Source organism: Crocuta crocuta, unplaced genomic scaffold (genome assembly GCF_008692635.1).
Source record: "Crocuta crocuta isolate KB4526 unplaced genomic scaffold, BGI_CrCroc_1.0 scaffold488, whole genome shotgun sequence".
NCBI lineage: Eukaryota > Metazoa > Chordata > Mammalia > Carnivora > Hyaenidae > Crocuta > Crocuta crocuta.
The window spans coordinates 646,127-660,106 of NW_027530995.1; the positions used below are offsets into that span (position 1 = coordinate 646,127).

The 13,980-nt window shown below is 35.8% G+C and overlaps 1 protein-coding gene across 2 annotated transcripts in view; it reads left to right on the forward strand.

The window, feature by feature from the left end:
• The window catches only part of MBTPS2 (membrane bound transcription factor peptidase, site 2), a 38,757-nt gene extending 29,077 nt beyond the window's left edge, over positions 1 to 9,680 (forward strand). The window contains exons 8-11 of one of the 2 annotated variants that reach the window (XM_077770524.1): positions 2,212 to 2,302; positions 2,666 to 2,861; positions 5,434 to 5,509; positions 6,777 to 9,680. In XM_077770524.1, coding sequence (XP_077626650.1) covers positions 2,212 to 2,302; positions 2,666 to 2,861; positions 5,434 to 5,509; positions 6,777 to 6,999 — 586 coding nt within the window. In that variant the 3' untranslated portion in view covers positions 7,000 to 9,680. The remainder of the gene's footprint in view (positions 1 to 2,211; positions 2,303 to 2,665; positions 2,862 to 5,433; positions 5,510 to 6,776) is intronic. The other variant, XM_077770523.1, reaches the window with a different exon arrangement.
• The last annotated feature ends 4,300 nt before the right edge of the window (positions 9,681 to 13,980 follow it).

Below are 13,980 nucleotides of genomic sequence, written 5' to 3' on the forward strand. Positions count from 1 at the left end.
ATATTGAGTTATGTACCTTATATAAGATTGAGAAAATTTTTTCTCAAGGAGCTCATAGTCCAGTCAAAGAAACAGACCATGTGATAGGGATTAAGGAGTGCACTTGTCGTGGTGAGCATTTGATGATATATAGAAGTGTTAAAGCACTATATTGTACACCTAAAACTAATATTATACTCTATGTTAACTAACTGGAATTTAAATTTAAAAAAGAAAAAGCAAACCATGCCCACGTTATTACAGTACAAGGTTAATTGTAGATAATTACAGGAATTGGTGGGAGTTGTGGGAGTTGTTGGTGGTCAGTCTTCAGTAAGAAGATGAGGTCCGGTTTCATAGCAGCATCCCTTGAGTTGGGCCTCAACAGTGAGTTTAATTTCAGGAGGCCAAGATAGAAATGAACCTTGGCACCAGAACCTAGAAAGCAGTCAGGGAACTGCTAGTAATTTGGTTCAGCAAGATAATAGTATGAGAGAAGATGAGAAAAAAGCAGAAATCTTTCAGTTTTAGGCTATGGAATTTAAACGTTTTTTTGGGAGTAGTGCAGTCTTTGGAAATTTTTGATTAGAGGAGCTACATTCTCATAGTTCTACACTGGAAGATGAATCTGAAGCATTTGGTATGTAGGAAAGGCTTGCATATGCTAACTAGGTGCTGAACAAACAAGACTTCTTAGGATTCTTCAAATGGGTCAGGTGAGAAGGAGTTGGAGTCTACACTCAAATGCAAATATGTAGGAGAAAAATAATGAGGAAGTAAAAATTGGTGAGACTTGACAACTGACCAGAGAGAACCCTGAAACTGTAGCCTGGATTGGTTAAAAAAAAATTCCTAAACAACTTTTTACTTTATACTTTTCCTTTAGGGGTGATGGATGATTGATTACAGGCACAGTTTTGTCTGTGCCATTTGCTATTCACAGTTTGCCTTCATATTTCAAGTACAAATCCTCATCTAAACCTAAATGTGTATTCAATTATAAGAAAACAAAAAAGAAAAAAGAAAACAAAGCAAAACTGCCCACACAGCCAAGCAATGCAGAGGAGAAACTGATTTATCAGTTAGTTTATTTCACTTCTGTTTTGTTCTTCATTTTATGTAGGCCAAGGAGAGATAGCCAAAGTGGCTAGGGAGGATCCACTCTAACCAATACAAGATGTCTTCCTCAAATAACCTAGTTTAAACTTAAAAAAAAACAAAACTGAAAACCAAACAACAACTGATGGCTAAAATACAAAATCCTTATAAAATCACATTGCATATCAACTAACATTTTCATGTCAGCGCTCTTGAAGACACTTTTGTAATAGAAAAACTTTTTGTGGTACTGGAAAATGTACTTTTTTTTTTTAAATTGTAGTTCTGTGGTAACTTTTCTCTTAAATCTGTCTTCCTTAGCACATCTATGGTAGCATACATATAAGATTCTAAGTTTAATTGGTCCCTGCTACACATCAATTTATGCTTTACAAGTTTGATATGCTGAATACAGGAAAGCTTCCAAAATAAACACATGAAAATAATTTTTATTCCACCTATATCAGTGATTTAGTTTTCTTAATTCTGCCCCAGATACAAGTGAGGGAGTCCTCCAAAGAACTTTGAAAAATAAATGAATAATGAGAATAAACAGTTGCCCTATTTGCATTGTCTTCCAAAAATGGTAACAGGAATATTAGTATATAGGCAAATATGTCCACATCTCTGTGGTCAGATTGGGCTGCCCTGATTTTATGAGGAAAGCCCTAAGGTAAGCATGGAGGTGGGATAGATGTTTGATATAATGGAAATGTCTTCAGTGATGAGAGTCTCTTAGGCATTCTCTCACTCACTCTGCTATCACCACAGTGCAGTAACTCAGTAGTAATACTAGTTCNTCTTAAATATTTTTGCTTGACTAGCTGGAGTTACTGCAAAACCTACTGAGACCCTGGAACTCCAGCTTTATTAGTAGGTAAGTTTATAGGAAGACAGGTAAACCTAGGGTAAGTGCTGCTTCTTGATTTCAAACTAGACAAGTCTTTTTATAATACCATGTCTTTTTTTCTAATATAAAATCACTGCAGTGAGTAGCCTGTCAGACTGAACTCTCAATCATACAGTTGTTTCCAAATTCATATGCATTTTACTTAACCTTTTTGTCTTGAAAGCAAAATTTTTATTACAAATGTACTTCTATATAACAGATACTAATTAACTATTTCTCTTTAGCATACAANTAGATGGTTCGACTGAATGCTGTAACAATCACAGCCTCACAGATGTGTGCTTTTCCTACAGAAATAACTTTAATAAGCGTTTGGTGAGTTGTCCCTGAAGCAATCTTGCTTGTCTGATATAATTTTTATGAAATAAGCATATAGAACTAAAATGTAATCTATGAACACTTTTCCCTTTTGTTTCATATCGTTTTATTAAAATTTCTACATCCACTTGCCACATTTCATCTGAGAATCCTTAAAAATTTATAGGTAAAATATCTTATTTGGCTGAAGTGGAATACTTGAATCTAATTTATAGTAGGTGAACATAAATGGCATTTATTTTAAATGAACTTTGTTTCTAATATGCTCTATAACATGAAAGATATTGAAGGACTGTAACTTGCTGTTTTTCTTGTTAGTAAGTTGTTTTGGATATTGACTAATTAATATTTTATAAATAGCATACATGCCTACCTGCCCGGAAAGCAGTTGAAGCCACACAAGTTTGTAGAACCAATAAAGATTGTAAAAAAAGTTCAAGTTCAAGTTTCTGTATAATACCTTCTTTGGAAACTCATACTCGCTTAATAAAAGTGAAACATCCTCCTCAAATTGATATGTTGTATGTAGGCCATCCACTGCATCTTCACTACACAGGTGGGTACTTATTATGGTAAACCCTCAGAAAATCATTAAGATACCATATATTCTCCACGGTAGAAACTCAGTACAACTCCTTGCATTAATTGTATTTATTATGAATTTGACTAGTTTTCAAAGTCTTATTAACTTGTTCTTTAGCTTTGTATGAAATTTAGGCATTAGGAAAATAATCTGAATTTATGAAACAAGATGTAACTGAATCCCATGTCTCCCTGTGGAAAGTGAAATATTTTCTTCACTACCATTTATGTCCAAGTCACATAAATGATCTCTCAGATGTTCTGTGAGAGTTTATTAAATCTATCCAAGTTCCCAAAACAGTGGCAAGAGCAACATACCCCAGAGAATGCCTGGAGTTATAGTCATAAGACTATAATTTGTACATAACACATGAATTTTGTATGAACATAATTTTCACGTTTTTTTAATGTTTATTTTTTTATTTTTGAGAGAGAGCAAGTTGGGGAGGGGCAGAGAGAGGGGGAAACAGAGAATCCTAAGCAGGCTTCACACTCTCAGCACAGAGCCCCACATGAGGCCCAGACTCACAAACCGTGAGATCATGACCCTATCCAAGATAAGGAATAGAATGCCCAACCACCTGAGCCACCCAGGTGCCCCAATGTTTACTTATTTTTGAGAGAGGGAGAGAGACAGAGCACACACATGCAAGCTGGAGAGGGGAAGAGAAAGAAAGAGACAGAGGATCCGAAACAGGCTCTGTGCTGTCAGCGCAGAGCCCAATTTGTGGCTCGAATCATGAACCATAAGATCATGACCTGAGCCAAAGTCAGATGCTTAACTGACTGAGACACCCAGGTACCCCTGAATATAATTTTCAGAACTCGGCTGGCATTGTTGTTTTAACAGTGACTACATGATTGGAACTAAATAGATAACTTCTCCATATCACTGAAGATAATATAGTCTAAATTTGTTGTACAAGATTTTTTTTAAGTTCCTTTTTTTACAATGGTTTTGTTGAAGTATAATTCACATAGCATACACTTGACCCTTTTAAAGTTTACAATTGAAGAGTTTTTAAATATATTTAGAATTGTGCAACCATTACCACAATCTACTTCTAGAATACCTTCATCACCCCAAAAAGAAACACCATATCCATTAAGCAGTCACTTTTCATTTCTCCCCACCCCCCAACACTTTGGCAACCATTAATCTACTTTGTTTCTGTAAGTTTGCCTACTCTGCACATTTCATAGAAGTAGACTATTTTGTGACTGACTTCTTTCACTTGGCATAATGTCTTCAAGGTTCATCCATGTTATACCATGTGTCAGGTAATTCCTTTTTATGGCAAAATACTATTCCATTGTATGGACATATCACATTCTCTTTATTCATTCATCACTTGCTGGACATGTGGGTTTTATGTTACTCTTTAAAAGGCTCTCTCATTGCTTTATAGTCATATCCTGAGCTACAACCTGGTTCATTCATCTTATTTATTAGTTTGAGACTAAGTGACTCTAGAATACAAATATTAATTTTTTTAATGTTTTATTTATTTTTGAGGGAGAGAGAGAGAGACAGAGTATGAGTAGGGGAGGGGCAATAAGAGAGGGAGACACAGAATTTAAATAGGCTCCAGGCTCTGAGCTGTCAGCACAGAGCCTGGTGCAGGGCTTAAACTCACAGACCAGGAGATCATGACCTGAGCTAAAGTCGGATCATCTGACTAAGCCACCCAGGTGCCCCTAGAATGCAAATATTAAATATATCCTGAACAAATGGGGAAAAAAGCTCCCTTTTAGAGTAATTCAGAAATATGTACTAGGTAAATCAGAAATATGTACTATATGTTCTTTTTTTAAGTTTTTATTTTATTTTTGAGAGAGAGAGACAGAGTGTGAATGGAGAAGGGGCAGAGAGAGGGAGACACAGAATCTGAAGCAGGCCCCAGGCTCTGAGCTGTCAACACAGAGCCCGATGTGGGGCTCGAACCCATGAACCGTGAGATCATGACCTGAGCTGAAGTCAGACACTCAACCAACTGAGCCACTCAGGCGCCCCACTATATGTTCTACCTAATTACAGGAGAGTTTATAAATGTTTTGAGCAAAAACGTGATTATGGAATGCAAAGAGTAGAAGAGATCAAAAAATTCCCCTAGTCTTAATCCTTGTTTTAGCAATAAAGAAAACCAAGATCAGAAAAGATTAAGTGGCATAATAGAGTAAATGTGATTTTCAAGTTATCCCTCTTTGAAGGATATGGACTCTTGATAAATTCTGGCATAGTTTTTAAGTCAATCTCTGTATTTAGTAGTCATACTTGGTATATCATCAGTTTTATTTTATTCTCACCTCCAAATATAAGTACACACTGGGACATGAATTTCTGTATTCCAGTATATTTATTAGATGTTCTAGAATAATAGATTGTTTTTATATGTGGGGGCATATAGGCTGCCTGCATATGTTTGGGAAGAACTTCCTCATCCAGTTTAATAGACTTGCCCAGTTGTTGACCATATGGAAAAATTTATAATGCTGTTGCTTCTCTATATGAACAATATTCATTATTCCTTGTTTTTCTTTTTCAGTGAGCATCACCAGTTTTATCCCACGATTCAACTTTCTAAGCATAGATCTGCCTGTGGTTGTGGAGACATTTGTCAAGTATCCTTTCTGGTGTGAAGAATGTTTTTTAAAGGTGTTAATTGGAATGGGATTAGGCTTACCTTTAATAGAGCGTGCATAGACCTTCCAAGTATCTCTTGATTGCTAACAACTGGAAAAGAGACTTTAAAGTTGAAAAAGATCATATTGTACCTAGGAGGCAAGAAGTCAGAGGAAAGAGATTGATCAGGGAAGGATAAAAGTTAAGATATGGAAGGGAGGGAACCCAGAATATAATTTGAGAGTTGAATTTACAGATCTAAGACCTTTTAGTAAGTTTATAAAGAATGAGAAGTCAAAATGCCAGTGAGTTGATTAACTCTGCCCCTTCTGAGCCTGTTAGCTTAGACTAAGTGGAAGAATGCTTAAGGGAGATCGAACTCGTTTCCACTACCAAAATAGCAATTCAGAGGACCAAAATCTCATGTGTTCTTTATCATATTATGTTTAAATATAAAATGACATTTTTAAAAAATTTGTTATTCTGAAGAATTTGAACTGAACACTTTGGAAGGGTTCTTTATTTCTGTCTCTTTTTTTCTTTTTTTGCCTGCTAGATTTTAAGTTTATTACTAAGCATGGATCTTTTTTTAATTCCAGTATAGTAAACATATGGTATTATATCAGTTTCAGATGCACAATACATATTTTTGTCACTTTTAAATCATTTTCATTTCCTTCCCCAATAATTTGCAAAAACATAAAAGGGAAAACAAATGAACAGTTACTAAAAAATAAGTACAATCAAGATTGTACTTTGTAGATTACAGCTTTGCCTCAGAGATTTATGAAATATATAAGCTTTTAGATGGCAGTAAAATACACTTATATTTATATTACAGTTAATATTTATACTACTTATAGTGTACACTAGTTATAGATAATAGTAAAATAGAGTTGAAGGGACCAAACTCTATGTTTTCTAAGGTAACACTTTGTAGGGATCAAAAAGTAATTTTCCCTTATTGCTAATTGCTTCCACATTCCTTTCCCTTGTGTCATTAAAGTATTACAGAAACTTGGAGTTTGTTATAGATTGCCTTAGTTTACAAATGGTTGGCCCTTATTTTTCTAGCCAAGGTTTTTGAGCTTTGAAATAATATAAATAATTTATTTTAAATAGTAGAGATCTAAAAAGGAGTGTCCTATCCTGGTGGGCAGAGATTTCAAGAAAGCAGCGAAGTCAACTATAAACTCAAATCCAGCTTTAATAAAATATCTTCNCCACTCAGACCTCACAGTCGGGTCCTTAACTGATTTTACCCAGGTACCTGATTTCCCTCTCAGGAGCTCTGGCTATTGTTAATGCAGTGCCCTGCTTTGCTTTGGATGGTCAGTGGATTTTAAACTCTTTCCTAGATGCCACCCTTACCTCAGTGATTGGAGACAATGATGTCAAAGATCTGATAGGATTTTTCATCTTGCTTGGTGGCAGTGTACTTTTGGCTGCCAATGTGACCCTGGGACTCTGGATGGTTACAGCACGGTAATATTTGCACTCATATGGCAGAATGATCCTTGGTATGAAATACAAAGTGTTTCCTTAAAATTACATTTTAACCAACAACTTTAAGCTCCTCCTATATCAGAATATACAAACTCTGGGCTGGGGGATAAACAGAAGAAATGAAAGGCATAGTCTCTGACTACATTCTAATTTTAAAGACTGAATTTAACAAACTTCAAAAACTGAACTTAACAAATTTCAGATGCTTGTGGAACAATTTCTAAACAAGTGAAAATTCATGTTAAACCATTTTGTGCAACTCCATATCATGTTACAGTAGTGTAAAGGAGAGCAGAATTAGGTGGAATTAATTGGGGCAAACTTCTTGAAAAAACATCATGAATCCAGATTTGAAGAAGACCAGACTCTGGCCAAGTGGAAGGGTGAGCATTTTCTTGGCCTGTATCTCTTGTCCTTTGTCTTGTTTGAAAAGTATTTTAAGATTTAATGGTGTATTATTTTGTACTCTGACAACTGAGGTCTGATTATAATTAATAAAATTCTATAAAAGAATCTGCTGACATGAAAGGGGAAATTTTTGTCAAATGATGCCAAGTACGTGAACAAAGTAGAAAGTAAGACCTGCAATACCACAACACATGTTTTGCTCTATAAGAATTGTCTGTTTGACAGTGTCAGATGTCCCCATGCCCTCATAAAGCAGCACTAGCCTTAACATTTAGAGTGAGCTACAAGATGTATCTTCCACTTGCAGCCTGTGAGCTGAGGAAATTAAAGTCGAACCTCAGAACTGAGCCTGGTCTTCTAACAGGTAACAAGACAGATCTGCTGCAGTCCTGGTTACCATTCTCTACAAAGCTTTAGGGCTCGAAACCCTTCCAGGGTAGACATTTTCTCTTATGCTGCTAGGGTTATCTGGGGCCTAAGTTCTGGGTTCCTGTCTTCAAGAAGCATCTACCTTAAGCTCTCAACCGTACTTTGTCCTCACCAGCAGCTTCCATGTTTCTCTATATTGAGTAATTAAATGCCTAGTCCTTGCTTTCCATCTTTCCCCTAAGCTACCTCTATGGGTCCAGGGAAGACTTGGTAGTGCAGTGAGAATGGCTACATGGGAGCACAGATGTGGATTTGCCAGAGCCTGGGACCTGGCTCTTGAACCCAAAAGTGCCCTGAGTAGTTTAAGGTCCTTTGGACTGGAGACATAGCCCTGGAAGATCCAGAAATTCAACAGGCCACTGTGAAGCTATTGGTCTTCTAAGTGTATAAGCATGTAATTCTTTGATGAAAAATGTGTGCTTCTCTCATGCACTCAAGAACATTAACAGCCACGTACCCTCACTAAGTGAGGTGTCCCAGGGTATTCACCTTTTTCCCATCATTGAGTTGCTCTTCAGGCACTAAAACTTTTAAATCATTTTTTTTGGAACTCTTTAGACTGTATTATATGTTTGCCTGCCTTCTTAAATAGAAATTATATACGGAGTATAGTGTTAAGATTTTATTAATGGCTTGAGGTCATCAGTTATTACCACTACTAAAACTATACACATTAGTCATTTATCCCAGGAAATAAATGCATTTGTTTTATTCTTAGGTACATAGTCATTTGAGATCAAAGACTGTTAGCAGAGTGAGCTCAGCCCTGTTTAGGTATAGGTAGTAGAGCTTGGGGAATGCCATGAAATACTTGTATAATTAATTCGATTGCATGAACTAAGCAGTTTACTAATTAACATGTTGTATATGTGCAGGTCAGTTTTTTAAAACTTAGAAAAAAAAACTTAAAGGAAATCCTACCCATTGACTTCTTTTTCTGGGGGGAAAAACTAATTTTCTTGTAGCATTTGAACATCTTGGTCTGTTGCTCTACAGGGTCAGGATTTGAGCAGATCAGTCGCATTTGTATAGAAATGGCCTTATCATGCAATTAAGGAAATGTTATCTGTTGTCTGTTCAGCTTGACTGTGGGCACTTCTGGAGTAAGGACCATGTCATACTCATCTTTGCATCCCTGGCACGGTGCATGAGACATCATAAATAATAAATGTGGTTGAATGAATGATGAATAGTATTATTTATGGGTTGGAAAAGCATGTTTCTATTTAAGTAAGCTATAAATAGTATTATTGAATATTTACTGTAAATATATGTTAACATAAAGAGATAACCTTGAAGGTCTTTGTGTTCCTGGTATATTATCATCTTTATGAAATTCATCCATTTTGATTTCTGTAAAGTGATTAGAAAAATGAATTATTTTGAGGATTTGAAGAAAATGTTCTTTCTGTGTTGTCACATTGTTCAACAGTAAAACTTTATTTTCAGTGTTCCTACTCTACATTGTTTACATTTTCAAGAGGGTGTTTTTTTTTTTTTTAATCCCTGACAGTCTGAATAGAACGTATATATTCTTTTCATCTCAGTTTGAAAAGACATGCAGTTAAACTTGACGTTTTAATAATCGCTCTTTAGGTCATGGTCATCTATTCTAACAGCGAATTTCAAACAAGCACTTAATGGATACATGGCGCTCCGTCATCAGTTTGTCCTATGGGATTTATTAAACATCTGCATACTAATCATTAGTGCACAGGTGTTTTTATCTACAGATCTTTCGACTGTGCTGTAATTCATTCTTAGTATTTAACTTGAAGATACCATGGTTCCTGGCATTTGATGTTTAGCAATAAAAGAATAAATGTGTACCAGCACTGTATGTTTTCTCATCATCTATGTGTTGTCTTTTTTTTTTTAAGTTGTATTCTTTTCTGTCAAAATTGTTCCCTTTACATTACAGTATGATCTTTGTTGTTTTTAAATTCTTGATTCTAAAAGCGGCCTTCAGTTTTCATTCAAGCAACCTGTATATGAAAGTTGTTACAGGCCACAGAAAGAAGTCTTTTTTAAATGAGATTCCTGTGCTCTCTCTACTGTTTTGGAAATGGCCTGTTTATGGATGAAGAAAGAGGACTATCATGTTTCCTTTCAATAGTGTCTGACAGAAGGCTTCTCTAAGTTAGTCTGTGTTTCTTAGGAATTCATGGAAAAGCATTTCAACTCTAACATTTGATTGATCTTGACCTTTTGCTCTAGCACTTCCTCCCTTGTCCACAGAACCAGCTTCTCCCTCTGCCTCTCTCTCTCTCTCTCCCTCTCTCTCCCCCCTCCTCTCTTTCCCTTCCTCCTTCCCTCCCTCTCTGTCTCTGTCTCCCCCACCACACACACATGTGCATGTTCTCTTCCTAGATTACTTAAAGGCCAAATCAAATAGGCTGGAAATTTAGTCCAATTCCTGATTGGCTAGCCTCATTCCACACCTTTTTGCGTCTGATTTCATTCTATTACAATTAAGATCCACAAGACTAGATGACTGATTATCTAAACCACTTTTTTTAGCAGCTTGAGATACAATTAAATACCATAAGATTCACCTGTTTAATGTGTACAATTCACTGGAAGAAAGACTGAGAAGAAAGAAAATGTTTCATTTATTTTACAGCTTTTTGAACTCTGGAGTGGTTTTCAGTACTGGAAATAGAGTTGAGTAACAAATTACTTTCAAAGTAAAGCATGTAGAGGGATGCCTGGCTGGCTTAGTCCGTGTAGCATTTAACTCTTGATCTCAGGGTTGTGGGTCATGAGGTCCAGCCCCACGATGGGTGCAGAGATTACTTACATAAAAATAAAGTGTTTAAAAAAAAAAGGTAAAGCATGTGGATATATTTTCTGAGACAATAAGCCATTTTAATCAGTGTATTTGCAAGCTACTCTTACTGTTTAGGTCATAATAATTTGAATAATCCTTTGTATATTTTATCAGACTATGGTAAATGAATTCAATGAAAGGAAAGCCTCTATTTCAAAACCTAATGCCACAATAGATTATACTCAGGGTGGAGGTTGGAAAAAAAATGACTAAAGGAAGCTGCAATTCTAATTACCAAGCAGGTTATATTGTCTAATTTAGTTTCCCATTGAAAAGAGAGAAAAACATCCTTATATCATAGTTTTATTTAGTTAAAGATTGATGGATATTCAATAGTTGTCCCTTCTTATTAACTGGCTGTTTCTCACAGTTTTCTACTGACATGCTCCTGACACCTTAGAGGAGGGAGAACACAGAAAGAGCTAAGAGCAGAACCGTGTAACTGTCTATCCTACAAAATTGAAGTCTTGCTTTAAATTAAATTTATGTAAACTTTGCACTCCATTCATCTGGTATCATAAAGCCAGTTCTCTTAAAGATATGAAACTCTAAGCTGCAAAATAATTAGATGCTAAGAATATTAAGATTTTTTTTCATGTCTAAAGCACATTAGTAGACAGTGGTTTATAACAGCTGGTCTGTAGACTAGTGACAGTCTATGATGGTGTTTTTGTCTGTTCGTAGTGAAATGAGAAAAATAATATATGTTGTATCTAATTACAAAATAAGGAAGATGTTCTTATGTTGTTATAAAGTGCCTGCTGCCCTTTATCAAAGAGCTCTCCTTCATTCGGATTATGGAAACGCATACTTAAGTTCACTTAGCACTTCTAGATTGCTTTGCACAATGTCTCTCTAGAACTGAAATTCATCAGCAAGGCATGAGGATTCCATGTTTTTCCGGGCCCTTCCCTCCACCTGAATTGTCTTGACTTTCATGTTCTCACAAATGTGTTGGGTGTAAAATGGCACTTCCTTTTAATTTGCATTTCTCAGATTAATAAAGTTGCACATCCATATACTTGTTTAGCCATTTAGATCTTTCATTTTGCCAGTTGCTTATTGAATCCCTTGCCTAGTTTTCCATTAAGTTTACTAAATTTTTCTTATTGATCCATAAGAATTTTTTGTAGATTCTAGATTAGGGGGTCAACAAACTGCAGCCTGCAAGCCAAGTCATGCTCACCACCTCTGTTTATAAATAAGGTTTTCTTAGAACACAACCACATTCATTCATTTTTATATTGTCTATGGCTGCTTTCATGCTACAACAGCAGAGTTGAGCAGTTGCAACAAAGACCCTATCACCCAGAAATCCTAAAATATCTACTAAATGTTTACAGAACAACCTATGTTCTAGATATCATCTCTTGTCTGCTTTAGATGTTGCAAATAATTTTTCCCAGCCTTTCAGCCACCTATAAATTTTATTTATGAGGTTTTGTTGTTGAACAAGAATCTTTGATGTAGTCAAATACATTACTTTTTTGATTCATTATTTGTGTTTTGTGGGTATTACTGAAAAAGTGTTGTCCTTCCCAAAGTCGCAGTAATATTCTATACACTTTCTTCTATATGCTTTAGAGTTATGCTTTCACAGTGAAATCTTTGATTTCTAGAATATATGGTGTGAGTTAGGAAATCCCGGTTTAGGTTTCTATATAGTATGAACTGTTTTTAAAATAGCTATAATATTTTCATATAAGATTGTTAAAGCAGTTTACATGAAACTCTTAATATGGTGCCTGGCATGCTCAAGGTATTATGTACCTAAATTACTTATTTTCAGAATGCCGAATTATGACATAAATTTGCCCCATCCATACTGGTGTTCAATCCTGCCTCCTCCTGCTATGTCTTCTTGGCTTCCACTGCCTTTAGGCTAGCTCTGGTTGTCCAGAGTGTCTTACAGGACTTCACCCTTTTAAATATGTCTTCCTCCAATCAAAATAAACCAAAACTCATAATATTTAAGATGTTGGTTAAAGATTTTGCTCACGGAAACTATTCAAAGTAACCTGTGTTTCTGGATGTGTTCATTGATAGTAACTTACACATTTAAATCTGTTCTTACCCAAACAATATCTTAACTCAGAAGGAGACACTGTGACAAACCATTATGAGGAAATTTGAGGTAGAATGGACTTTGAGGACTACATCCGACCACAGAAAGCTATCTAGTCTCTGCACAGTTTGGGATATTGCATTTCAAAATAAGCTATTTTTTAATGTTCATTTTGTTTTGCGTTTAATTAGTTAGGAAAGAGGCTAAACTTTATTTTTTAATGTGTATTTTTTTGTAGATTTTTCTTATCTGCATCTTTGTCCATATTTCCCTGCAGTGACCATCACCTTCTTACTACTTCTCATCACTAAGGATTCACATTTGTTCTGAGGTTTTGCAAACATATTTGACCATACCTTAGCTTCTTTTCCAGGTCCCTGACTTTCATACTTTATTCCTATTATTGTTTTCTTCCTTTCAATCAATTTGTTTCCATCTTTTAATGGCTTCTGATTTTTCTTCTAGGCTGTATGTATCACCAGAAATCTACAATGGGAGGTAGCACTTTGCAATTTACAACATGTTCACATCTCCACTCCAGGGCACCCCCTTTTCTGTTATGGAAATGCCTGGGGGGAAAAAGTTGGTAATGATAAGTTTTCTTGGAGAGTATAGAATTGGAGCAGGAGATAGCTAATGTGATTTCCTTGGCCTTTATAGAAAAACAGTTTTCTTACTAAAAAAAGGGGGCGCCTGGGTGGCTCAGTTGTTTGAGCGTCTGACTTCGGCTCAGGTCATGATCTCACCGTTCATGATCTCACCCATGTTGGACTTGGTGCTGACAGTGCAGAGCCTGCTTCAGATTCTCTATCTCCCTTCCTCTCTCTCTGCCCCTCCCCAGCTTGCTCTCTCTCTCTCTCTCTCTCTCTCAAAGATAAATAAACATTTTAAAAAAGGTATACACATTTGTTATAGAAAACATGTTAAATGAAAAAAAGAAAATATGTTAAAGTAAGTTGTAATTGATTGAAAAATGGGATTATATTATACAATGACTGGTAAACTGCTTTTTAAACTTGATGTAAGCATTTTTCAATGTTATTAATATTCTAGTGTTATTTAAATGGATATATAATATTGCAGCATTGACTATGCCGTCATTTTTTTTTCTTTTCTTTTTAAGTAAGATCTACACCCAGCCTGGAGCTTGAGCTCACAACCCTGAGACCAAAAGTCACATGCTATACCAACTGAGCCAGCCAGGCACCCCTGAATGTGCCATAATTAGCCAA